Here is a 26,545-nt window from a genome sequence, read left to right on the forward strand (position 1 = left end):
TGTAAAAGTAAGAGCAAAAGGAAGATTCTGGACGACCTGGACAGCAGCTTTCCTCTTCATCTACAGGACACACACAGGGCAAGTAGAGGAGACCCAGCTCTCCCACCCTGTCCTGCTCATCCACATCCCTTAAATAGCCTTTTACTGACCACTTCTCATACTAGCTCCACCAGAGCCTCTCTACCAGAAAACTGGGGCCAGCTCCTCCCGACAGCCCAGGATCTGAATAGAAAACACCAAAGACTGCCCATAGTTCTCTAGCCTGGGGCAAGGCCTGATACATCCCACTCACCAGAGGAAAGAAAAGGTGGTTGGGCCTTGCATTCCCTTATATCATTCATATGTGGATGTGGTCATTCATATGTGGATTTTTGAGGAAAGAGAGTAAGAGCAAAGTAGCAGCAATGGTTGCTGTTTTACTAGATATTCCCAAGCTGGGCTGAGGAGGAGGGAGAAAGAGTGAGACCTGACCCTTTCATCTCTTCAATTAGTGCTGACAGGTACACTCAGTGAAGCACGCTCACCTCGACAAGGAAGGATGCAGCAAGTGTGACTGCAAGCATTATCACCATGGAGATCCGCCACGTGGTAGGGGTGCAAACAAGCTGAGAAAAAAGCAGGAGAAGCTGTTCAACAACATGTGCACACACTAGACACTGGTGGGAGCTTGTGTCACAGAATCATAGAATCATTTAGGTTGGAAAAGACCCTTAAGATCACCGAGTCCAACTGTAAACCTAACACTGCCAAGTCCACCACTAAACCATGTCCCTAAGCATCTTTTAAATATCTCCAGGGATGGTGACTCAACCACTTCCCTCGGAAGCCTGTTTCAGTGCTTGATAACCCTTCTAGTGAAAAATTTTTTGCTAATATCCAATCTAAACCTCCCCTGGCGCAACTTGAGGCCATTTCCTTTTGTCCTATCACTTGTTTCCTGGGAAAAGAGACTGACACCCACCTCGCTACAACCTCCTTTCAGGTAGTTGTAGACAGCAATAAGGTCTCCCCTGAGCCTCCTTTTCTCTAGATTAAACAACCCCAGGTCCATCAGCTGCTCCTCACAGGACTTGTTCTCTAGACCCTTTACCAGCTTTGTGTCATCAGAAGTGAGAATCCGACTGGCTGTACACTGCTGATGAGCCAATATTGCTACTTGTCTTGAGGAATTATTGATAAAGACACTTGTACTGGTTTCAGCTGGGATAGAGTTAATTTTCTTTCTAGTAGCTGGTATAGTGTTATGTTTTGGATTTAGTGTGAAAATATGTTGGTAACAGACTGATGTTTTCAGTTGTTGCTAAGCAGTGTTTATACTAAGTCAAGGATTTTTCAGCTTCTCATGCCTAGCCAGCAAGAAAGTTGGAGGGGCACAAGAAGTTGGGAGGGGACACAGCCAAGGGCAGCTGACCAAAACTGGCCAAAGGGATATTCCATACCGTGTGTGTCATGCATAGTATATAAAGTGGGGGGATTTGGTTGGGGCGGATCGCTGCTCGGGAACTAACTGGGCATTGGTTGGTGAGTGATGAGCAATTGCATTGTGCAGCACTTGGTCTGTATATTCCAATTCCTTTATTATTATGACAGTCATTTTATTATTGTTATTATTATCATTATTAGTTTCTTCCTTTCTGTTCTATTAAACTGTTCTTATCTCAACCCATGAGTTTTACTGTTTTTTTCCCGATTCTCTCCCATCCCACTGGGGGGGGGGGGCGTGGGGTGGGGTGGTGAGTGAGTGGCTGCGTGGTGTTTAGTTCCTGGCTGGGGTTAAACCACAACACCACTTTTAAACTTATGATGAGAAAACTGTACCCCAGAACTGCAACAGGAAATCTAAATGCTTCATTTCTTTCTAGTATAGAAAACAGTTCAAAGTCGGAGTATTTCAGCTCCAAACCCAGCTCCAGCTTCCCACAGCTGGCAGCACTGGCTTTCTGGCTGTAACTCAACTTAGTCTGGAGATGCAGCTCAGATCCAAAATTTGGATCAGCAGTTTCTCCAGGGCTAGGCTATTGCAGAATTTGTTATTGCCACTCCCTCCTTTTCTCTTCTCAGTAAATCCAGTGTAGTCCCTCCAGAGATCCTGGGAGTTTTGCAGTTCTCCCCAAAGGCATTTTAGCCCCTCACAGCTGCAGTGCTGACAATGTCCTGTGTCACCACAGTCCACAACAGGACTAAGACTTGCTTTAAAGTGCCACCTCGTGGCAGATTCTTTAACTGGGTCTGCCTGCTGAGCCGCTGCTCTGGAAACAGTTAACACGTTAAGACAGCTTTAGCTAGGCTGCTAGGCATTCAAAACCCAGGTCCATTCCCCTTGTCTATGCTTCTCTTTCCATGTTTCATTATTTCCATTTCTATATCCACTTGCTAACTGTCACGCAAAGGTTTGGGACTGGAAACAGCATCTTGTTCAGTACTTGTTATCCAAAGCCATCACACTTCATCCTCCTGATTACAAATGTACCAAAAAAGTAGCTGTGTTACTTTTGTTGTTTTGTTCCTGTGACTCCTACTGCAAGGCGGTGAGAGTGTCACAGTGGAGTAGGTTAACATCTCCCAGCCTCCACATACTAATTGCCAGGTCCACTGACAACCCTGTCCTATGGCTGATGTAGATCTTATCCTTCCCTTGTATTTCCCCTAGGATGGATTTGCACAAGGCAACTCCCAGCTTGCATTCTGCCAGACTAAATAAGCCAAGCCCTATTGGTATTTATTAATCAAGGATCAAGATAGATCCTCTATTGCCATGACAGCCCCCCTAGTCTTTCTCTACAACTGTTCTAAATTCACATGCTGCTTTAGGAAACTGTGGGCTGTCTAAAATTTAAACAGGGAGCCTGAAAATATTGGGGACTGAGAACTGAGAGCTGCTGTGAGTGCTGACTGGCAGATCTTCTTTGCAAGAGGATCTGTGTGCAGAGTAGCACAGTCTGAGATACACAAGTGCATGCTGCTTTAGTTCAAACTTGCAGGGCCTAGCCCCTTTCTTTCTCCTGGCTTCATAACTATCAAGCCACCAACATACCAAGCATGGTAAGTTTAGTGATGTCATCTTCTGTTGCATGGACAATGCGCTGAAACAATCAAAAGTACATGTGTAGCTGTCCAGGTGTCAGAATGCACAGGTCTTAGTTTGGAGCTACCGTATCTCTGGAAGGTTCTTCAATCCCATCATCTAAAATCCATCTCTTTAAATTTGATTTGCCTTTAGAGGTGTCAAGTATCCCTGCGAAAGTCTGTGCCTTTTGTTAAAAACAATCCCAGTGCACTTATAATGGGACTGGCAGTAGGAAGAAAACCCACCTTGGAACAATACTCACATCCATCTTAGAGTAGAGATCATCAATATCAGCAAACACCAAGAAGAGGCAAATACCAAGCTGCCCTATGAGCACCAGTATGAACACATCTGAAAGGACAAGAACAAGCAAATAAAACCACAGGTTTATGAGCAGTCTCAGCTGCTTGCCTTTACTACAGAAGATGTAATAATTTTCTGTGTCAAACAGCCGAAAAAAAAAAAAAAGGAAATCCATGAGACAGGAAGGAACTTTCGGCAAAAGAAAAATGAGTAAAACCCCCAGCTTTATTCAGTCAAGCAGATATATGTGAGGCTGGGACAAGCCTTGTCGCCACAGATTTAAAATGCTGAAAGTATTTTGAACATTCAATCTGACTTCTTACGTCTGAGAAGCCTTAGAGCCTTCCAGTGAGTCTCACTCTGAGCTCAGTGTCTCCTGTTATTCAGAAAAATGTCCAGGATGTAGTCTTGCTCTTGTTGATAGGATTAGGAACCCTGCCCTCAATTTCAGTGATATCAAGACTTTGCTCTTGATCAGGATCTAAAAAGTCTAAGTAATGGAGAATCTATTGCCCTCCCCACCCGCAGGCAAATGTTCCAATGATGAGTAAATTCATTTTCTCTTCAGCTGGCATGCACCAAACTTCACCCCCCAGCCACTCACTCTGGTTTTGCCTGGTTCTGGGAGACTGATGACCCACTCTTCTGCTATCTGGGAGGAATGTCCCCACCTCACTATTACTATGCCAGAACAGCAAAGCCATGAAACCTGCAACATTAATCTAACTCTTCAGCAAAAAAAGAACTGAACAGAGCTTTGCCTGGGACAGCTGCAGGATTTGTCCCACAGAGAAAAAGAATAGCTTTCCTCTGCCTCACTGCAACTTCCAGAACTGCCACAATCACATGTGCCCATCTTGTCTTCACATGACAGTCTTTCAGAGGCAGAACAGACCTACTAGACTTCACTACAGCTCCTTCAAGTTATTGCCTCCTTTGATGTCTTCTCTTTAAAGAAGTTACTAGTCATAGAGTTATCAAATGCTAAATGTCTCTGGTTCTGGAATAGGAAACAGGGTTTCTGCAAATGCACAGATTTCATTGTAAGTTTTCTGAGATGGGCCCAAAAGAATACCCTGAACATGAGTTCTCTCAAATACTGCTCAACCAGCATGCTTTGGGGAGACACCTTTGAGGTGTAGGGTTCTTCCAGAGTTATTCTAAAGACTAAAGCAAAGCGAGACCACCTAATTCTGGCTCTTCTTGAGATGTCTCATTCAGGCTGCCTTAAGTAACATGATGCTTCTGCCAGCCAACACCACCTTCCTGCTACTCCTTAAAAGTATTTATCAAACTCTATTTGTCTGTTTCAGAAATCCAAATGCCATGGCCAAGTTTTTAGCAGTATAGAAGCACAAAGTGTAGGGCCAGCTCAGAGAGCTGCTGGTCACAGGATGCCACTGGCACTACAACTTCTGTGGTAAAGGTGGCCTTTAGTCATTTAGAAATTTAATATTGGGCTCCTGTTTTTTTGGCTGGCATCACTTTGGTCAAGTTTTAATTTTTCCCAAGTGAATTGACCTCCTGAGTTAACTTACAGACCCCTCCCTCTCTCCCCCCATACTTACAGTTTGTGTAGATGGGTTGCCTGAAAGGCCTTCCCTTGGAAAACACTAGTGCTACAATGAGGCAGTTGATGGTACTTAGCAGCCACACTGTGGTGTTTTCATAGCTCTTGTAGCCGTTGTCTGTTTGCCCATGGGCTCCATCTCTCATCCCATGGAGCCCCAGGCTGGAAACAGAGGAAGAATTCTCCATGTGGTTGTTCACTGAGAGGCACGCGCTGAAAAAGAGTGTCACACTGGTCAGCAAATGATCACTGTCCTGGTTATTTCCCCCAGCTCCCACTACCACTATCAGGAATTCTCCCTCACAGCCATGATCTGCGCTTGCTATCACAAGGATGTAGCTTACTGGCAGTGTCCTCAATCTTGCCCACTGGGTTGAACTTGCTGAACTTAGCAGAGCCTGTGCTCAAACCTAGTTGGAGACCCTGGTCTTCCCTGCAATCAAATACTCCTCTTTGTGCTCAACAGAAGCGTTCTCACCACATGCACCGTGCTGCACAGCGGACTTGCTGGAGAGCTTAGGGACCTGCAGATAACACTGGTTAATGTGTTCACACCCTGTGGGGAAGCACAGGGTCTGCCTGCAGCTGCTGATCAGGCCTGTAGTTAAGCTGATCAATAGCATCGCGCAGACCTGTCCCACTAGGTCTGCCCTGTGTCAGTCACCCAGAGTCCCAAGAAGGGGACCTACCTGTATATATTGGTCTTGGAATACCAAGGCTGCTCCTGGACCACCACAAACCCGAAAACCTGCATGCTGAGGCTGAAGAGGATGTTAAGTACAACAGAGAGCAGCAACGGGGGCGAGATGAGTTGGCTAGGAGGCCTGTAGGGAACCAGCTTTGGATAGGCACCTGTGAAACTCACTGAAACATGCACAGACATGTTTGCTAGTGTGTCCAAAATACAAGCAGTGCTGCTCTTTGTTACTGTTACCAATGGCCAGCACTTTTACAGTCTATAATATTCTTTATAATACACACAAATACTGTATCAAGTACAAAATACAGAGTTGTTTTCTTACAAAATCTTATTGGCCACTGAAAAGGTTAATTAATGGCATCTGACTATCATGAGGTATTTTTTGAAAATAAAATGTTGGATTTTTATTTTATTTAGCTGCTGTCAGGTCCAAGGATATAAGTATATGCTCAAGCTCTCCTGTTCTCTTTCTGTCACTTGTCAACTGTGGCTTGGGACTTTCTGTTGCCCATGTTCTGGGCATCCTCCTGGACTAAGCACGTAGTGCACAGTTATTTGAGCTGGCAGAGGACTGCATTAGCTGACCCAACAGGTTTTCCTCTGTTCTCAGGTTTAACAAAGTTATCCAGACTTTGAGTAGAAGAGCTATACAGGAAGCCTTGATGCAGTATTCCAAATGGGCGACTTACAGCAAGGTAGCTTTTGGCACCTGGTATTGCGGCTGACCCTTTTACGCTTGATTTAATTATCGCCTTTTCCAGTTGTCTGTGTTCCAGCAGGGATGGAAGACAGCTGTGTGGTTTTGCTATATGCTTTTCATGCCCCTGCCCTTGACATTCCTGCTTCTAAACCTCCCTGCACTTAACTCTGTTTCAACAATCTCGTCTCTCTCTTTCCCCTCCAGCACTGGTTTCCTCTCCTATTCTTGGCTTACAACTTCCTGCTCTGTAGTGCTTGACATCTGTCATTTCTTTCTTCTCCATCTTCATCTCTCTTTCCTCACGTGCCTCCTGCCTACACAGCTTCAAAAATGAGTTGGACTCCAGTCAATCCCTACACTTTCATTTGGGCATGGATCCTTAGGTATCTTCTTAATCTGCCTTCCCAAGTCAACAGGAGAAAGCCTGAATAGACTTTCCACTGCATTAGGTCTGGTTTTACTCTTAAGAGATAACATCCCAGTTATCAACAACCTACATGCTCAGCAAATGCACCACTAAGAATTACCCATCTTATTTCAGAGCTCCTCTCAAACAAGATGCCTTGTCTACCAATCTAAACATCCTGTACTCTATGTAGTCTCTCTTTTCTTCCTTTCTGTACATAGAATTATGCATTTCCAAGGAGGTGAAAAATATTTCAGGTCATTCTCTCATTAATACATAGGATGACTAAGGGGCTTACTTGTCACACCAATTACAGTGGTAATAGCCAGATCTTGGAACAAAAATTGGTAATTCCCAAAGGCGTTTAGTTGCTGAAAAGAGGAACACAACAAAAAAAAAAAATCACAAATCAGACATTTGCCGTGGGCTTGTTTATATCATTTCCAGAAAGCTGTATTATTTTCATGGAGCTAATGCTCTGCTGTTTGTTCTGAAATGCTACTCAGCAGATAAGGGGACCACACAATCCACCACCCTGCTAATAGACTTGTCATCATTGGCCCTGCAGTGAATACTCTCATTTTATGTATTATTCAGACTAACGATGCTTCTAGTTCACTCAATGCAATAAAAAAGACGGCTATTTGAAGAGATGTGCTTTCTCAATGCTGGGTGACTTCTGAATGCAAAGCCCTCCTCTCTATTTGGGAAGAAGCCATGCAAAAGTGGCTTAAGGTACTCCAGGGGATTTTGCTTACTGTCAAGTTAATTCATGCTTTAAATGCTAAATAAATTGCAACAGCATATGCTTACACTAGATTCTCCCTTTTCACAGACATATGCCCTCATCCAAAATACTGTCCAGTATCTCCACCTTCTTTTTGTCCAGCTTGGATCTTGAGCCCACTGGCTGAAGTTAATGGGAAGAATCTTTCCAGTTTTCAGCTGAGGATACAGGAGGACCATATGATCATGCCACAGAAGTTTGCAGCTCAGATAAAGGTAAAGCTCCATACCCTAGTTTTATTGTGGCTTCTATGCCATGTTTCTCCTACACAAGATTAGTAGCTCATCCTGTCCTAGCCAACATGCTCCCCAGACATACCCAGTACAGTAGGAGAACACCAAGGTACTGAATGGTGCTGTACAGTGCCATGTACTTGAACATGCAGAAGGAAGTGACAAGGGCAGCACGGCCTTCCCTGTGTTAAGACATGAATAAAGGACAGCAATTAGGTGATGGGTCTGCTCCTGTTACCAGTCCTCTCCAAATGCTGCTGAAAAACCAGGCATGTGTCACAAGTAGAGAAGTCTCTGCCAGCATCTTGCTGGGAGATGAAATAAATAAAATCTGGCCTGAATGAAAGCAAAATCTCCACTTGCAGAAATCTGGCTGCAAGCAAAAGAGCTTGATTCCAGTCATCTATGTTCCCAAGACTACAATTCACTCCAGTGAGTTTTCTTGCTGACGTTAATAGTGCAGGTAACAACTCCATATGAGGAAAAACATAAAAAGCCAAGCAGCTGCTCAGTCAGTTCAAACTAAAAAGTCCTCTCCTCCTGCAGTGAACATACAGTATCCAACCAGGGTAATGCACTCTCCCTGGTTATTCATATGCCCCAGTATGCAAAATCAGGACCCTGGCATAACAGATGCTAACATTTTGCATGCATAAGCTATCAGAGGCAGGGCCTAACCTGGAGTGTACAGGTTGATTTGTGGACATTTGATTCAGCTTTATGCAACATTGTTCATTTTGCTATTTCTTTTGCATTTAAAATACTGCTAATGATGTAAAGCTCAGCTGTAGATGCCCTCCTCCTGTAGTTTTGAGGGAAATAATATATCTTAAAGGAATTTCAGATGGGAACTAGATAAATGGCAATTTCAAGGTTGAAGACATTTATTTTTCTCAGAACGTGCATTCTGGCCTGGTGGGAACACCCAACACTAGTATTTGAGAGGAGTGGAAACTGTATCCTTTATGAAAGAGGAAGCAAAAATCCATGCTTACCTGATTAGCTCTGGCACACATGCTATGCTGGGAGTTCGGGATGTGAAAGGTGAAGCCACAGATGCCTCCTGCTCTGACAGTGATATTCCTGCATGCGCCACTTTCAAAGCCTGAAAGTCACATTCTTCAGCACTCACAAACCAGGAAGACACAGCAACTGACACGTCAGCCAAGAAGTGACCCCTTATTACAGGATACGTTCTGTGAACAGCAGGCCCTCTTCACTCCCTGAGTGTGCTCCACCCGAAAGGTTCCTCCAGTGGGATGTGGCTGAGGCATTGGGTCCAGAAGAAAAATGGGGATGACAGCACGGGAAAGTCCATTTTCCACAGACCCCAAAGCCATCCACTACCAGCTGCAGCAGAGAGGTTTGGCTCTGCCTCCTTGGTCAGCACTGTTTTGCAGTCACACCTTAGGTAGACAGTCTAGGTTCTCTGCTTGCTTCCCCCAGGAGAATCCTTGGGACTTTGTGTTAGGGCAAGTGAGTGCTTTGCTCTCACTTCCACAAGGATGTGTAAAGTCATAGAGAGAAATGAACCTGTCCAGAAGGGAGTTATGGGTCTCTCCTGAACATGGACCCTTCCTTTTGGAAAAAAAAAAACTTTCTCGCACTTCTAAAATGCGCATTTACAAAAACCTTGTAGGGCTGTTCCCCATGGAAACTCCTCCTCACCCTAGTCTTCTCCACCCCCAGACACTGAAGATGTTGACAGAAACCACAGTGGAGGATTTGGAGAATCCTCTGGTGGTTTTTGCAAAGGAAATTAATCAGTCCTTGAGACCACAAACTGCAACAATATCTGCCTAGGACAGCTCTTGCATGGTAAGGACCACACTGTGGGATCAGGTCTGAATCAGTAGTGCTGCCAGTACAGCTGCTCTGTGAATAAGCAGAGCACTCACATCTCATGTGCTCAGTTTGGGATATTCTACTGGCATTGCATTCATTTTTCACTTTTTAAATAAATATATTGTAAAGAATTTTCACTTACCCCACAGTCATTGGCTCCATCTCCACACATGCCCACAAAGTAACTAGAAAATAAAGTGACCTACAGTTCAGTTCTGGGGAAAGTAAGGCCTATAAACAGGAGGGAATCAGAGCCTCCTCCATGCAAGTCATTTATGCAAGTCATGCAAGCTTTTTGTTAAAAGCCTTTCTGGAAAGCTGAAGACTGAAATACAAGCCCAGGACTCTGGACTATGCATGGGCCTGGGGCTTGCACCTCAGATGTGCCTACAGTAAAGAGTTTCTGCTGTGATGGACTGAAGAATACTTTAGCATGAAGTTTTATGTTCACTACCATGGATTCAGTCTCCCACCCTCACTGGGTTTAAGGTCAACCATAACAGAGGAAAGGGTTAGTGGTGACAGCCCTGCTCAGAAAGGAAGGATTGCAGGCACTGGTACCTCATGTTCACTGGGAACAGACATGAATGAGGACTCTGCTTTGGGGTCCAGACCTGTCAGAATCTCTTGGAGCAGACAGAGAGTGACAGAGGCAGCTGCAGTAGAGAGAGAAGGAGAATGGGATATCTGGAGACAGGTCCCCACCCTGAGGCTGAAAAAAACTTGTGAAATGATAAGCCCTAAAAGTAAATCCTTGTACCTGCAGCATCCAAGTAAAATCAGCCTAGTGCTTCAGAAGGTGACTCACTTGTGTCTTTTACTGCTGAGGCCTGAATTTCAGTGCAGGGGAAGTTCTTACTGGAAGGCATTGATGGTGGTCCAGGGAGGCCAGACAGTGGTTCGGGTGCTCACGACTGCTCACACCAGGCTGATAATCTGAAACAGCCTAAAGCTTAGCCTGCTCTAGGGCAAGGCCAGGGGCTAGCTAGTTGAGGTGAGGGTGGGGGTCTTCAAAAGACTTGGGAAACAGCTGAATAACAGGCAACAATACAACAATACACCTGGGACTCAAGAATATATATACACCTCTGTGACTGTGAGCAGCACAGGGCATACCAATCCAGAATGCGCTGCCATGTTTTCTAACCTATCACAGTGAGTCAGCAATAGTGCAGTAAAAAGACTGCTACCATCAGAGAAACTGTAGTGCTGGGAGATATTCCTAAAAATCTTGGGTAGACAAGTGCCCCTCCTTCAGGCCCAGAAACAGAAGTAAGAATGAAGGATGATGTGAACAAACAAAACCAAGAATCATGGGAGTGTTAGGTATTTGATGGGTTGCCAAACCAACATGGAATTCAGTGTCTCTTCCTCAACAGGCTTTTGGAATCTAATTGCCAAGTTGTATGTCTGTGGAAGTTTCAGTTTTGTGCACTTCCAGGAAAGGTTGTGTTAGACAAAAGCTAGCTCTTACTAGACTGTTTTCAAGCCTTGAAATTCATCAAACGCTTCCTAACTCTTAGTGCTCATTATGAACTTACTCCAGCTTTTGAAACTCTTCTACAAGGCTGGATTTCTGACCAGGAGACATTCTAGCAAAAACTGTTCCGTTCAGCAGGAGCTGTAAGGAGAAAAAAGGAAGTGATTTTTTTAAGCACTTGAGGTAAGAGTCACAGTGATTTCAGTGATAATCTGGAATAGAAACCACCAAAAATTCACATTTCCAAACACCTGATGCTAGACTCCAAAGTCGGAAAGGCTGATGATCAAAGATAAAAGGTATCTTAATTATCATTTTGAAAAAGTAACAATCACAATAAGGACAAAAGGCTTGGTGGGTTATTTGAGTTACCTGATGAACACAGACTACCAGGCAGGGATTTACTAGAAGATAATTCATGAGACTATCCTTTCCATGAAACAGAAAAGTCATGCTGAATTGCATGCTGTGTTATACCATGGTTTCTCCTGTTCTCCAAAACATGACAGAATCAGTGCTGTACAAGGGCCAGGCATATGGGCACAAATGTTTTAAGTCATGTCCTCACACCATGAGGTAGGTTTGCTCCTCTCATGTGCAGAAAAAATCCAGGGATTTTCAGATCCTTCCCCATATGTTAATATCAGAGATTCATCCAGCCCATAAGTATTTCAGGGTTAGAATTTTTCCCAAAAGATGTCCTGGTACAGATCTCTTCTGCTAATTATATCAGGACAATCTGAATCTACTGAATGGCAAGCCTGCTCCAGTTAAATAATCGAGGTCTTACCTTTGGAAGTAAGTGCCTGAAATGCTGTGCTACAATTTGGTACGACTTTCCACTCATGGCAAAATGATACTGGCCTGATGCCAATGCCAGCCTGATTCTTCGTTCAGTCGTAGGAGGACTGTCATCCTGCTATAAAACAAGACAGAATGAGTGCTGCTCCCAGGCCCTCAAAAGCTACTATGTGCATTTACACAAGCACTACTACAGGCAAAGGAAAGGACATACCACAGGGAGGGCACTTGTGAAGACTCTGGGAGACCTGGGTTCAAGGCCCATTGCCTTTGCCTGGATATGTAAAGGGATTTAGACATATAATGACAGTCGTTTCAGTGTGAACTAGGTGCTTCATATGTCTCAAAAGCTGGCCCTCAGCATTGCCACATTTGATAGCACTTATGCAACAGTGCCAATCTGGTGGGCTGCACTGTGAGTGAGAGGGGCTAGAGAGACCATATAGCTAGGTGTCCTGGTTTCAGCTGGGATAGAATTAATTGTCTTCCTGGTAGCTGGTACAGTGCTATGTTTTGAGTTCAGTATGAGAAGAATGTTGATAATGCTCATGTTTTCACTTGTTGCTAAGTAATGTTTAGTCTAAGGTCAAGGATTTTTCAGCTTCTCATGCCCAGCCAGCGAGAAAGCTGGAAGGGCACAAGAAGTTGGCACAGGACACAGCCAGGGCAGCTGACCCAAAGTGGCCAACGGGGAATTCCATACCATGTGATGTTATGCCTAGTATATAAACTGGGAGGAGTGGGGGTGGGAGGATCACCACTCTGGGACTAACCAGGCGTCGATCGGTGGGTAGTGAGCAATTCCACTGTGCATCATTTTTACATTCCAATACTTTTATTATCACTGCTGTCATTTTATTAGTGTTATCATTATTAGTTTCTTCTTTTCTGTTCTATTAAACTGTTCTTATCTCAGCCCACGAGTTTTACTTCTTTTCCCGATTTTCTCCCCCATCCTACTGGGTGGGGGGGAGTGAGTGAGCAGCTGCATGGTGCTTAGTTGCTGGCTGGGGTTAAACCACGACACTAGGCATGCCTTTTTGCAGTGAAATACAGTGAAGATGCTGCTCAGGCTGAGCTTTGGTAGGAAGGAGCCCCTCAACAGCCCCTACCATCTGCCTGACTGATACTTCTCAAGGAAGGGTCAGTACCTTCAGACATACTCTTCAGTGAGAGAGTAACTGGTCTTTGTCTCAGTTTCTTTGTGGAGATGCCTGATGAAATATAATTTCTTAGCATAGCTAGCTTATGTTTCACTGTGTATATGCAATTTCTCAACAGTTAATCTGTGTTTTAATTCTGCAGGTATGGGGAAGTGCTAACTCTCTACCTGCTTGAACAGGGCTGGTTCGTTCAGTGCAGTTCGACAAATTTTAAGTCCACATCTATACTATCAAATTTACCTTGCAGGGAAAAGAAACATGCTTTAAACTGGATCAGCTAAGCATGAGGGCTAGAGACAAATCTTCCCTGGGTTTCTACAAAGCTCTTCTCAAACCTAGCAAAAATGTGTTCACAACATTATATACTAGGAAGGAAGATCTAGGGAAGTACATTTTTATAAAGATCCCTTCTTTTTAAACACTTTTCTAGCACATAACACTCTGACATGCAGATGATGGTGAAGGACTGGTCTCTGTTATAGTACTATAATCCCACTGCATTATTTAAAGCATTCCAGCTTAATTTGTTTTCCTGCTGCACAACACTTGCTTCTTATATGCTCACCAGACCTCTGTAATCTTCAGTTTTGTTTTCTTCTAGTGGTTTCCAGGTTATAGATGCTGAAAAAGATCCAGGTATTTTGTTTGCTTCCACAAGAATCACTCTGTTTGTTGCAGAAATCATCCCAGCATTTTTGGCAACAGTTACAGCTGTCTGAATGTTGTCACCTAGAAAAACCAAGGGGAACGTTATCTAAAAATTTCTGTAATGAGGAATTGTTTATGGAGGAAACATTAGCCTTTTCCTGAATTCCAAGTTTTCAAATACATCTGCAAGAATCAGTAAGATTTCAGTGTCTGTGCCTAAGAAAGTTTTTGATAAAGATCAAAACTTTGCAGATGAGGTCTGTCTCAATAATTAAATGTATTTTCATCTGGAAATAAAATATTTTCATCTGGAGATGAAATATTCTCATCTTCAGCTTGAAGAAATCCAGATGGGGAAAGTGCTCCTAGATTATGTGTTGTAGACCAAACACAATAAGGGATTCACTGCTAAATTGCTACTAGTATCACTGATTCTCATCAATTGGCCTTAGGTGGCTTTAGTGTAAGATGTGTGCTGAATGGGGGAAGCCCAAGAAGACAAGATCTGTCTGACTCCTGGAAAAATGTCTCTGGACCATGGAAAAACTGGGGGTTATCCTAGCCAAATCCAAACCAGCCCTTCAAGAAAAAAATGGGATAAATGAGTTACCAGATGTCATAAGGTTCAGTGATTTGTCCTGGCATCCAAGCTCCATCTCTGCTCATTTATGACAACAGGATTTCATGAGGCCCTATAAAGAGGGGATCTTACATGACATGTCTTTGTGCTTGTCATCTGATAGCCTTACCAGAGAGAACAAATGGACTCACTGGAAAGCATCAGAGGTACAGGAAGGCTCTGATCTGTGGTGAAAGTGGGACAGATTAAGAGTTAGGTATCTGACACAGCCTGGCGAAGTTGTCAGGGACATAAGCCTGCATGGTTCAGCTCACATCATTATTACAACACAGATGCTTCCTGGACTATAATTGTCTGAAAGATACAAATGTCTGTGCGTTCCTATCAGTGGTGGTGACAAAGCAGCAGACTGTTCACTTAAACGTCATTGAACTCCCTGTCTGGGCCAGTGGCCACATAAATAATCCACCCTTTTTAGATACCTGTGACCATAACACTTCTGATGCGGGCAGCACTGAGCTCTTCCAGGACAGGCTTTGTCTCCCTCTTTAATCGATTCTCCATTATCAGCAGACCCAGGAATGTCAGATCAGATTCTACCTCCTCCCTAACAGTGAAGAACAGACAGATTTAATTCTTCTTTTTGCCTTTGGCCTGTTTTTGCATTGAATTGGCTGATAGCCAATTATAACTGTTAACCATCCCACCTAACTCAAAAGAATTAAAATAACTTGTTAGTTTTCAGCAGTCCCAGGCTGTCTGTCTTTTGTGGTGCTATTTCAACACCAGCAGGGCTTGCTTCCCACTGGCAGCAACTGGTGCTGGTTGTGTATGGAAGATCTTCACTTGATTTTTCATCCTTCTGTTCTCTTCTTCCCTTGTTCTGAAGAACGAGTTCAGTACACAGCCAGCTTCCAGCTCATGTTTGCTTAATTACCAAATCGAAAAAGAGCCAATTTTGACCTACCTGCTCCACATACCAGCATGAAGCCTGATGGATAAGTTGGACAGTTTTGCATTCATGCACCATCCTTAGCCAGCATGAAAAAAACCCCTGAATTTCCTGCAGGATGCCCAAAATATGGTGGTCTGATTTGGAAAGTTCATGCCCACTAGCCCTTCTCATTTGAGGAGTGTACAAGAAAGAAACACACCTTAGTAAATGTATCTGCTACTCTTGACAGTAGGACCTGAGCAAACAGCACGTGGGAACTCCAATGCTGTTCTCTCCTACTCTTTTCTTTACATCTGTGCTATTGCTTTTTTGACAGTTGAACACATGCAGTTGAGAACAGAATTTGGTAAACAATCCCACCCCTGAGTCATAAACTAGAGGTCTCTCAGGGAGACAGGTTGACTCTGAAGAGTCCGAAAAAAAGAAAAGCTTTCAAACACTTATTTTAGCCACTGTAGTAAGGAGGAGGTGACGTCAAACACTTGCATGGCAGTCAAAGTAGCTGGGTCAGGTGATGCCCGAATAGTCACTGCTTTCACAGCAGATCTTATGTTTGACCTCCAGTTTTCATTTTTCTCCTGGCAGTATGTACATCATGCATGCTATAACTACACACACAACTGCAAAATCTGGGCCATATCACACACATTCACTCACTGGGTTGGATAGGTCTGTTATGACATGACGTGTAGGTGTTCTTGTGTGAGGCTGGTGGAAAACAAATACCATGAGCATAGCAGAAGAGTTTGCTGGCTTCTCTAGAAACTAAAGAGAACTAAAGATAGAAAGCTAAAGGATTGGACCAAGACAGCAGCAGAAGATAGTCTGCTGACTTTGACTGGGCTAGAGAACAGGCTGTATAATGGGGGTCATCTGCTGCCTTTGCTTAATCAAGGAGCCAGGATAACAAAAAAAAAAAAAAAAAAGAGACTCCTCTTCAGCTTAAAGCCTGGATAAATCTGCAAGGAGACTGGTAGAAATGATGGTCTGAGGGAGGGGTGTACTAGACTTCAGAGTGTACTAGAGTTATACTTCCTCTGTTGATCTGAAGTTAAGAAATGTGTAAGGATTCTGGGCATGTGCTGTAAGCATGGGGTAGTAAAGCGCCCTTTACCCATTCTCAGACAGACCTATATCCAGATTTAGATCAGATTCCCTCTGGCCTGAATCTAACACAGCTCTGCTCTTGGCACGAGTGTTGTGGTAATGGTACTATGTGAGGCACCACTAGCCTATGGCTGAAGGTAGCTGATAAGAAGCAGTCTATGGCTTACCTTGTTAGATCAGTAGATTGCTTCCCTGCCTGTAGAGATTTACATGCCAGTCCGATGACCCTAAAGCCCTGTGCTGTGTAGAGCAGAAGCTTGCTTTCAAAGTTCAATGGGACTGTACAAAAGAGGAAAAGACAGTTCATCAGGGCATTTGACTGCTTTCTAATAAAAGGAAGCCTTGGAGCAGGGAAGGTTCCTGTCCCAGAGGGCAGGTATACCTAGAGTCTACCAGTAAGCCAAGGAGATCAAGGAAAACTGCTGAACTGAACTTTGCTCAATAAGAAAATCATTGCCTCTCCTCCATCACTTTGTACTTAGGATCCCGAACTATTCTGCAAAGACTTATCTTCTTAGAGTGTCATGAAAGAGCTGTGCTCTTCTAGCTGCCCTCCCAAGGCTTGGAGAAAAAAGAAAATTATTTTTTTGAGGTATGCTGGACCAGTAGACAATTTTTCTAAATATCTATTCTGGCATAGACTGTACAACTTGTGCAAGAGTTGGTACTCGCTTTTATCTCTTAGCAGTCCTCCTTTGCTGAAAAGGACTGTATGGGAGCTTAGCCTTAGACCTGGAGCACAACAGACAGACTCTAACTTTTCAGGCTTAAGTATAAAGTCTTAGACCCAGAAATCTCATTTGAACCTTCCACTTCATTGCACCATCAAAAGTCACTTATACATATATGTTTCTAGGAAGCATTTATAAATGTTAGTTACCTGTTTCTGCTCTACATAACATGGCTACCATTTCTGGAGCCCCTTTTGTGAAGACCTGTTGTTCCCCACCAATTTCCTGAGCAATGACAGACATTCTTTGCAAGGCTGAAGAAAATGGAAACTGATGTAAAATGGCAACTCCTTCCACTGGGGCCTAGGAGAAAAGCAAGTGGATTAGATACTGCAGCAAGGACTTTAAACTCAGGCCGAAGGATTTTAGGTCTGTCCTTTGGGCCATGGTTAAGAAGCTAACAGTGTATAATGCGCTGATTTGTCACAGTGGGACAGAAAGGACTGGTATATAAAGAGGAGGTGAAATCTGTACAGAAATATTTAGCTTAAGCAGTAGGAAAAGCTCACTGACAGTTTTATCAGACTATTAGAGGTAACTCACTGAAAGGAACTCACTAGTCCTGTTTCTTTAACAAGACCCTGCTAGGTCTTATACTGGTCTTGCAAAGGGAAAATGGATGTCTGAAAGCACCCCCCTTTGTGTATGTCACCAGTAACGGTCTGACATCAGCTACCAGACTCCACAGCAGTCCCAAGTGCTTTTAGAGGTCTTCACCATTCAGCTGAGTTTGGATTGAGTCTCAAGCCACCAGGAGAGGCAAATTCCTGAGCTGGACAATCTGTCATCCAGCATCCCCCTGCTTCTGATGTGAGCAGCAAGCTCCCCCAGGCATCTCTTTTTAATCAGAGAGAGCAAGGCAATCTCTGCAGGGAGTACAAAAAAGACAAAGTGTGGAAGAGCTGTCTTGGACTAGGACAGCCAAGCATTTCTCTACTGAAAGGTAACTCTTACACTGACAGTTTAACTTGATCATGAAAGTGAATCTTGAAAATAGCTTACACTGCTGGCTTTAGGCCCAGGTCTAACAACTGTGGCATGTGTGGATCCTTGACCTTCAATCTGGTGTCCACTGGAATCATCTATCACCTGTGTATTGAAAAGACAAAAATCTTTCAGATCACAGCACCAGTAGAGCTGAAAGGAACCTCAAGGAATCATTTAGAGCTATTCCTTCCCTCAAAACAAGGTATCTTATTCATTCCTGAGGGAGGTCTGTCTGATCTTACACTAAAAAGCTTCAGTAATGGAAAACCTACTGCCTCCCTTGGCAATCAAATCCAGAGCTTCACCAGTTTCACTAAGATACTGCTGTACTCTTGCACAGCAAATAGATTATGTCCTCTTGCTGACAATAAATCCTTTATTCATTATAACCCACGTAAATATGCAAAAATCTTTAGATATAACATAGACCCAGAAAGCACCATTCTCTGCTCTTGAAGTATTCCACAAATAGGCTGGATTTTTTAATCATCACAAGATGACTGTGAGGAACAAAAATATTTTATGGTGTCAAAGGGCACATGATTATTCCTGTTTCACAGGTACTATTTAACAGGATTATTCCTGTTTAATTTATAACTTTGACGGGTGTCTGCCTAAGGCTAAGATGGCAAGGTGATCTCCCTGAGGAAAAACACCCTCTAACTCCTGTCATTACTGGGTAGATTATTCCTTGAAATTTGGCCGGTTTACTTATTTTGCAGATACAATACAGACAGGTGTTAACTATGGATGTTGTCACCCATGTAACTAGCTAATCCTGCCCTGAATCTCTTACCTTGCATCAGCAATGTCTTGTGGCTATACCTTCCACCAGGTAATTACGGGATGTTTTCTTCTTACCCATCTCAGATTTGCAGCCTTTTAGTTTTCATAAATACTCATTCCCCATCCCCCCCCCGCCGCCAACTGATCAGAGAGTAAATAGCAACACTGATGACTGTTTGCAGGTAATGGGACAGAGACTGAAAGCAGAGTGCTTTCATGGGATTTCAAACCTGAAGCTGGCAGAAATATCTCCACATTGACAAAGCTTTAACAAATGTCAGTCCTGTATCTAGTTCAAAGCTGCAGAAGTCTTTTATATGCTCTGTAAAAGCAATCTTAATCTGCATATAAATCACATCTGGGACTTGTTATCTGGCAGTCACCACGGTCAGAGTTGATACCGCAGTGGGGCTTGTATGATATCCACCACTTCCAGTCAAATAAGCTAAGTACTCAAAGTACCCCTAGGTGAATGCTCTAAGCAGAAACAAGGAAGATTTCTCCAAAAGCCTGAGCATGTGGTATCTCTTCTGGGTTTTAGCTTTTTTACTTCTGTGTGGGAAGTGGCTATTGGCATGGGAGGGCTTGGGACACTTCTCCTTTGTGAAAACACCAAAACTCCCCACCACTATTTGCCTAGACAAACAAAGCACAGCTTTACCCAGTTAGTGGCCTCAAACATTTTCACATCCAGTGGGTCTCCTTGGATCTTGCCCTCCCAAACAATTAGTGAGTGACAAACCACCATTGCTCTGAACACTGGGCCCCAAGGCAGGCTGTGGTCCGCAGGGAAGCTGTGAATGTCCTGGAAGCTAACACGAAAGAGAACATAAAAATTACCGTCAGAGAACACCAAACAGCATATGACTAACAGAAAAAAAAAATCATAAAGTCCTGTCCCATGGTCAGACCACAAGCATGTTTCTGGGGACTTATCCTTGCCCATGAGCTATTTCTCATGCACCTGTTAAGGGTTGGGATACACATGCTCAGAATAGGCGTATTCTATCTACATAGTTAAGGAGTCCATTGGGATGGAGAGAGGAACAGATTTTCATAAAATATGTTCCTCAAGGCTTGTGCAAGGACTCTTGAGCTGTGAGGCTGACACAAGTTTGAGCATCTTTGTGCATGCACATTTCTGGAAATGTAAATGGGCACTGAGGGAACTGAGTGGCAAACTCATGGGTAACAGTGACTTCCTGTCATAAAGGGCTGAGGCACAGCTGCAGCTTTGAGATCTAACCTAGCATGTGTACTGCAGACTACACCTGCCTGGGCATGCTCTGCCAAATGCTGACAACAGTGGCTGCATGTTTTCATGTGGAGCAGGACCCCTGGGATGAGGCAAACAACTCATGTTCCAGAGGCTATAGAAATAATATTGGAAATCTAAACATGGGGAACTTCAAACTGCTGTTTGACATTAATTGTCTTTCAGATTTGTTCATAAGTCTAGGAGGAGAATTCAGTCACTATCCCACCAAATTTAAATGCCATTGGTGTGTCAAGGAGTCTTACCAGTTTCTTTCACAGGGCAGCAAGCCCCAAAGATCCAGGCCATCTTCTGTTAAGGTGCCAGTCTAAGTTAAAATGTACATTTAAATTAACTTCCCACATGAAAGCTCCAATAAGAATAAAAAGCAAGACTTATTTTAAGAAGTTACTGTCCAGAAAATGCCAGCACAGTGCAGAGCAAAAGTGCTACCAGCCAATTCCTAGATTCCAAGAAAAACAAAAATTCACAACAGTGTCTGTTCCGACAACAAAAACTTAAGTATGCAAGATCGGTCAGTGTGTTTCTAAAATACAATGGAGATGCTTGATCAAAAGCCACAGTCTCCCACCCCTAGCATGGTTCCCATTACTAGTAAAAGAGTAACCATCACATAGCAGTTACTTTGTCAAAGCAGATGAGGTTCAGCTGTCCACACATATTGATCCTCTGTGGGCTGATGCAGAAGATGCCCTTTTTCTTCAGCCTCCGCTGGGTATAAATGATCCCTGTTGTCAAGGCAGCTGGCAGAGCTGGGGGGACAGCAATAGTGATAACATCCAAAGACTTCTTCACCACTTCTCCTGCCTCCTCCTGTCATAAAACCAAAGGCAATTATCAGCAAGAGGGTGGCAAGGAGTGCTGCTTGGATTGTCTGAGTGTAGCACTCTTCATCCCTCCTCCTCTCCACTGCAGGTGCTTCAGGCTGTGCTGTTTTCTGCCCATGCTCCATCATGTATTCATCTCCCTAAGAAATTAATTGGTTCAATTTAACCAAAGGCTTTAAGGCTACACCACTGCTAAAGAGCAGCCTCCAGGCTTTCCTTCATTCTCCATGCCAACAAACCTGCCAGGCAGATCTCACAGTCTCCTCCAAAGCACATGAGTTCAAACATGCCAGCTACGTTATTGCACCCTCAGTCAAGCTCAGTTTCCCATGATACAGCACACAAGAATCTGCCATTTATATGGGCATTCATCCAACTGCCTACAGGCATAGCTCTGGACTCCATGTTAGGGTCACAGGTGAGACATGGGATGGTGCTGAAAAGGAGGGCAGAATGCATGAGCTAATGATTTCTTCTGACCTTATGTTCTAGGAGTTGTGAAAGGAAATTGCTTTTACCTGCAGGAAGAGACATGGAAGTAAAAGTTACATTTCTAAAACCAATCTCTAATTTAGGAGCTTAGAGGTCGGTGTAAAACTGACTGCCCATATGCCAAATGTCAGCACTGTAACTCTTGGCAGTTGATATCACTGCTAAAGGATTGAATACATTTCAAACTGGGGTCCCAGAACTGAGACACTGCAAACTAAAGCCGATTTGCAGTTCAGAAGGATCTGCAAACCATCACAGAGTTCTATTATTACTGCTTCTGAGCTTGGAACTTTGACCATAAATCATGTTGCATTTGATGTGCTGAATTTCCATCATGTTCTCATTCTTCCTTCATTGATACTGTTTCAGACCACAGAAGGCACCAGTTTGATAATATTTTCTATCTACTTTATGTTAGAATAAGGCACTTACCACCTTTAAAGACACTCACAGAAGCATTTAGTATACCATGTGACTGAATCTTACACCAAGACAGTCTGACAAGACAGTTTCAGCTGCTGTGATAATATCAGCATGTATTTTACATATTACAAAGGGGAAGTTAAACCACAAAAAAAAAGAAAAACTGCAAAGCAGACACCAGGATATGTTCTTAAACACACTTTCTTTGATATCCCAAGGGGAATTAATCTTCTGAGCCAACTGATTGTAGATTATTCCAAAGGAGAAAAGTGATTCAAAAGCTGAATTGCAGAATCAACCTTGCAACTCAGGACTTGGACTTTACATTGGCAGATAATTATTAAGGCATGAAATTATTTCTTGAAAGTTTTTGAAGAAGTTCTAAAGCAATTAGGCTTTAAAAATTGCAGAACTACTGTTTACAGTGTGTAACTATTTTTTACACTGACATCAATGCATGAGAATGAGTGAACTGTTTTTAAAAGGGTTTCAGGCAAACCATCCAGAGATTTAGAGACCAATATGGCAGGGCCGTAGGTGCACTAATAGGCCTTAATTACCCCCACTAGCCTCACCTCCACCCACCCCTTCTGCTCGTGGATTCAGGAGCTCTATTTAAGCTCAGGCCTGGACCTTCAGTCCCTGTCTGAGCCATGTTGTAGGTGTACCTGCCTCTAGTACTGTCTCCTGGATGGACACCTTTAGGCATGTTTGCAGCCTTCTCTCATCCTCATCTCTTTCTCCTCAGCTCTCCCCACCATGTTCAGATACTGTGTGACTCTCCTCTGGTCAGTGAGGGCGCTACCTGTCCTCCGGTCACCCTCAGTTCCTGGCTTGCCTTCCCCTAGGGAATAGCTGTCCCTTGCTGCTTCCCAACACATTAAGTCTTAGTTCTACATTGAGAAACTTGATTAAAATTATAATACAGAATTAATCAACCCTTGATGTATATGGCACATTAGAGAAGAGCTAACACGGTCTTCAGAGAGGGAATTAATAGCCCCATAAACCTCCTGGAGAACTCTGGAAAAAAGCAGTGGAGATGTGGATGACTTAACTGATACAGGATAGTTGGCTTTGCAAAAGTTATTCCCCAAAAGCTCTCAAGGATATCAAGCTGAGTGATAACTAAGTGAAGGTATCTCCCTTTCACCCCCACCCTGCCCCCTGCCAAATGACTATACAAAGATATGAAAAAAAAAAAAGGCAGAAGAAAACAGGGAGATCTTTGTAACACCAGTAAATTTCAGGGACCTGTGTTTACACCTGTACTGTTCAGGGCTCTGTAACATGGAAGAAAGGTGGCTGAAGGGGTGGCCAATGATCTCTAAATCATGAATAGTACAGGAAACATCACATAGAAAGCAGCTATTTGCTACTTCTCTAAAACAAAAATCTACAGTGCCCAGTGATTTAGAGAGCAGCTTTAAGAGCATTTTTATGCAGTACATAATGAAACTGTGGGAATCACTGCCACAGGTGCTGTCAAGTCCAAGGCATAAAAAATTCAGAAATATATTAAACCACACTCTGGGAGATTTTCAGTGGCTATTAAATCTAGATACAAAAAGACAGCTTACTGAACTGTTAAACCTTTCTCTTCAAGAAGTTAGAAGACTACACCAGGGAAGAATTGTTCTATACTTGCCCTACTTCCTAACCAGTTTCCATAAGCATTTGATACCAGTTACTCTCAGAGACAGTGGAGAGGGACAGATGGGTCTTTGATCTAAACTGAAGTTTTTGGAAAGCTGCGTGTTCACAATGACACATCAGTCTGTGTCCCATTTAACCCCTGACTCACTGGTGATTTTTCTAGGAATGTACAAAAAGTGCCACAAAAACTCTGTAAAAGCTACTTGCAGAGTGCTATGCTCTTGGGATCTCCCATTTTCAGAGCTCTAGAAAGCACTTGCTAATTAACATGCACTGGTAATTACATGTATCAGCAAGCACAGGGCAGGCAACACACAAACAGAGGCAGTTGGTGTACAGAAGGCTGCTGATACGATATGCAGTGCTTGCATAGGATTTGCTAAGACATCAGAAGAAATGACTATTGGGAAACAGTGGGTTTTGGCACCTTGGAATTGAATGTATGAGAGCTTGTGTACTGTCAAAAATTCAATTACATTGTAAAATGGTCTCATATACTAAGGCAAAAAGGAGAGTGACAAGGACCGCATTTTTAAATATCAATGTATGTGAAGCCACTCAAGTTTCAAGTCTCTTGAAACTGGGTGTGACCATTTCTCCTGCATTTAGTAACTCACCCCATTGAGTGCAAATACACACACTGTGTAGATCATTCCAATGGCTGCAAACGCTATGAGGCACATCAGGAACCGGAGGGCATCTCTGTACAGCTTGAAGTTCATGGGTTTAGGGTAGAGAATGGACCTCACCAGATCCCCTTTGGCTGTATTGAAACCTGAAATGACAAACTAAAATCATTCCAAGGGGAAAACATTTCCAAAAGTTCTCTACAAAGAACTGAGGCCTTTAAAATGACTCATAATTTCCGTAACGTAAGAAAGAAGGCCCTGATCTTTCATTTCAGTGTATGTGACCTACTCTGCAGAATATAGAAAAAAGTTATGTTTGTCTTAAGAAGGAGGATTTTTTCAATGTTTCAGAAGCAAAGAAAAATTCTTCTTTGTAATCATATGCTAGTGGTTTTTGTAAAAGTTATGCCAAGCAAACAGAAACAATGCATAATAGCTTAGCCCAGCCCAGGATATCAATTCTCCATCTGTTGTAAATTTGGATTAATACCTTTAACTTAATGTGACTGGACAAATAAGACTGTTCTAGTATGAAAAAGCATGAAAGGAAAACCAAACTGAAGTGTTGACTGACCAGTCCGCAGCACCACAGCTTTTACTACTCCTGTGTCATCAGCCTTGGTCTGTATGACCTCTGTTCCACAGAAAAGGACATGTTTTTTGTAGTCCTCTGCACAGTGCATTCTCCAGGGCTTGAAGTTATCAGCTTGGGGTAAGTGAGTCTTTGTTACTGGAATACTTTCCCCTAGGGAAGATGAGCTCAGATGAGGAAAACTGCAGTACACCTTAAAATCAGCCTGCTGAGTTTCAATTAAGTACAGTATCTAGACATCCAGATGTAATTTAAAGGTATTTACTAGAGAAACCAGTTTAGAGAAATGTTACTTTTATATTGTGACATCTTCAGTGACTAAGAGTTTGAAGCCTAGCAAGCAAACGGACTCTGCCAGAGAAGAGCTCTCCTTTGCATCACTACAACAGCTTCATGTAAGTTTGAGAACTGAAAGCAGTCCAAGGACTCCAAACCCTGGCTGCAGATACACAGACTTGAACAGAGATCTGAACTGGCATTGCATGACTATTTGATGGCTGCAAGTTGTTTACCTAGTTTGAACCTCATGTGCAGGTCACTACAGTGTTCCCTTAGGCAGATTAAACATGACATTCCCTATTTCCCCTTCCCTAGTAAAAAGGAGAGCCTTCAGCTCAATGCTTGACAGCTAACAAATATCCTGTTTATGTCAAAGCAGATACTAAGGTGAAGCCTTCCGACAGCTGAAGCTTTCTAAATGAAAGGGGTTTCTGGAATTTCTCATTTACATGAAATTTCAGAACTGTGGGCTTCAGTTTGATTCAGACCAAGACCAAATTTAAAGACAAGAAACAGAACTATGAACATCTGCACCAAAAATCCTGCTTTGCAGTGAATTCTCCCACCTAGTGTGTCCTCCACTGCTATCACATGAACATGGAGCTGAGTGTCTGGAGGGCTAGACAGACACTCCAGCAGGTTGGAGATACTGCAGCAATCAGCAACAAGATATTCAGAGTGACCAAGAGAAATCCCTACAGCCTGAGTGGACCGTGGGCTGTGTTTGGGAACAGCTTTTCTCCGTATCTGCTGTTTCTCCTCCTGTTGTGCTCACTCCTCTTCACCGTCCACTCCTCCCTTTCTCATCAGAGGATGTCTTCCTAAATTCTGCACCCCAGAAAGGAAGAAAAGGATGAACTGCCCTTCCTAAAGTCCATCTTGTCTATTTAGATAAGCTGAAGCTAACTACAATCCAGACTTTACTATAGCAAACACCCAAAAGAATCCCCTTCTAAGTTAGCTATAGACTATCTCATAACAACAGTGATACATGATAACACTGTATGTCTTGCGTCACTGGCTGAAGCCATAGGGCTATGATGATGTTTTAATGGTAAACCTGGGAGGGATGAGCTGTACCTGTCAGCATGCTTTCATTGACAATGCACTGCCCGCTGATCAGGATGGCATCACAAGGCAAAAGGGTTTTGCCCTCTTTCAAAACCAGCATATCTCCAGGAACAAGGTGGTGTGATTCCAGCTCTTGGAAACCTGTAGGTGACACGTAATGCAAACTTTGTGCTTCATATATTTCTCTGTGGTAAGGGGAAAAAATATAAGGAACTACCTGCTGAATAGATTGTTACTTCTTTATAATGGCTGATAAACAAAGGACCACAAGTAGGACCTACGAATACAACCTCCAATATTTAGAAAAGCCTAGGCATCAGTTTGAACTGCAGAATTCCTTCTTATCTCCCCAGGAGCCCAAACAATGGTTATTGTTCCAATGCACTGACTTAACTGAAGAAGCTTGGATCTACATTTCTTAGTTTGACTTTGTCTTTTTGGATTGTGGTCT

General features: G+C 43.2%; 1 protein-coding gene across 9 annotated transcripts in view; it reads right to left on the bottom strand.

Annotated features, from left to right (window-relative positions):
- LOC142032701 (putative cation-transporting ATPase 13A4) overlaps window positions 1–26,545 on the bottom strand; it is a 50,247-nt gene that overhangs the window by 4,270 nt on the left and 19,432 nt on the right. For 4 of the 9 annotated variants that reach the window (XM_075031642.1, XM_075031643.1, XM_075031648.1 and 1 more), the window contains 22 exons: window positions 26,104–26,235; window positions 24,727–24,897; window positions 24,141–24,298; window positions 20,750–20,938; window positions 20,371–20,432; window positions 19,511–19,661; window positions 18,079–18,165; window positions 17,226–17,379; window positions 16,513–16,624; window positions 14,766–14,890; window positions 13,621–13,784; window positions 11,882–12,010; window positions 11,153–11,232; window positions 9,754–9,796; window positions 8,762–8,871; window positions 7,852–7,948; window positions 7,560–7,691; window positions 7,045–7,117; window positions 5,630–5,804; window positions 4,939–5,153; window positions 3,330–3,418; window positions 525–605 (listed from right to left, as the gene is read on the bottom strand). In XM_075031642.1, coding sequence (XP_074887743.1) covers window positions 525–605; window positions 3,330–3,418; window positions 4,939–5,153; window positions 5,630–5,804; window positions 7,045–7,117; window positions 7,560–7,691; window positions 7,852–7,948; window positions 8,762–8,871; window positions 9,754–9,796; window positions 11,153–11,232; window positions 11,882–12,010; window positions 13,621–13,784; window positions 14,766–14,890; window positions 16,513–16,624; window positions 17,226–17,379; window positions 18,079–18,165; window positions 19,511–19,661; window positions 20,371–20,432; window positions 20,750–20,938; window positions 24,141–24,298; window positions 24,727–24,897; window positions 26,104–26,235 — 2,729 coding nt within the window. Of the gene's footprint in view, window positions 1–524; window positions 606–3,312; window positions 3,419–4,938; window positions 5,154–5,629; window positions 5,805–7,044; window positions 7,118–7,559; window positions 7,692–7,851; window positions 7,949–8,761; window positions 8,872–9,753; window positions 9,797–11,152; window positions 11,233–11,881; window positions 12,011–13,620; window positions 13,785–14,765; window positions 14,891–16,512; window positions 16,625–17,225; window positions 17,380–18,078; window positions 18,166–19,510; window positions 19,662–20,370; window positions 20,433–20,749; window positions 20,939–24,140; window positions 24,299–24,726; window positions 24,898–26,103; window positions 26,236–26,545 lie in introns of those variants that run through there. The other 5 variants (XM_075031644.1, XM_075031647.1, XM_075031646.1 and 2 more) reach the window with 5 other exon arrangements.

This window comes from Buteo buteo, chromosome 7 (genome assembly GCF_964188355.1).
Source record: "Buteo buteo chromosome 7, bButBut1.hap1.1, whole genome shotgun sequence".
Classification (NCBI taxonomy): domain Eukaryota; kingdom Metazoa; phylum Chordata; class Aves; order Accipitriformes; family Accipitridae; genus Buteo; species Buteo buteo.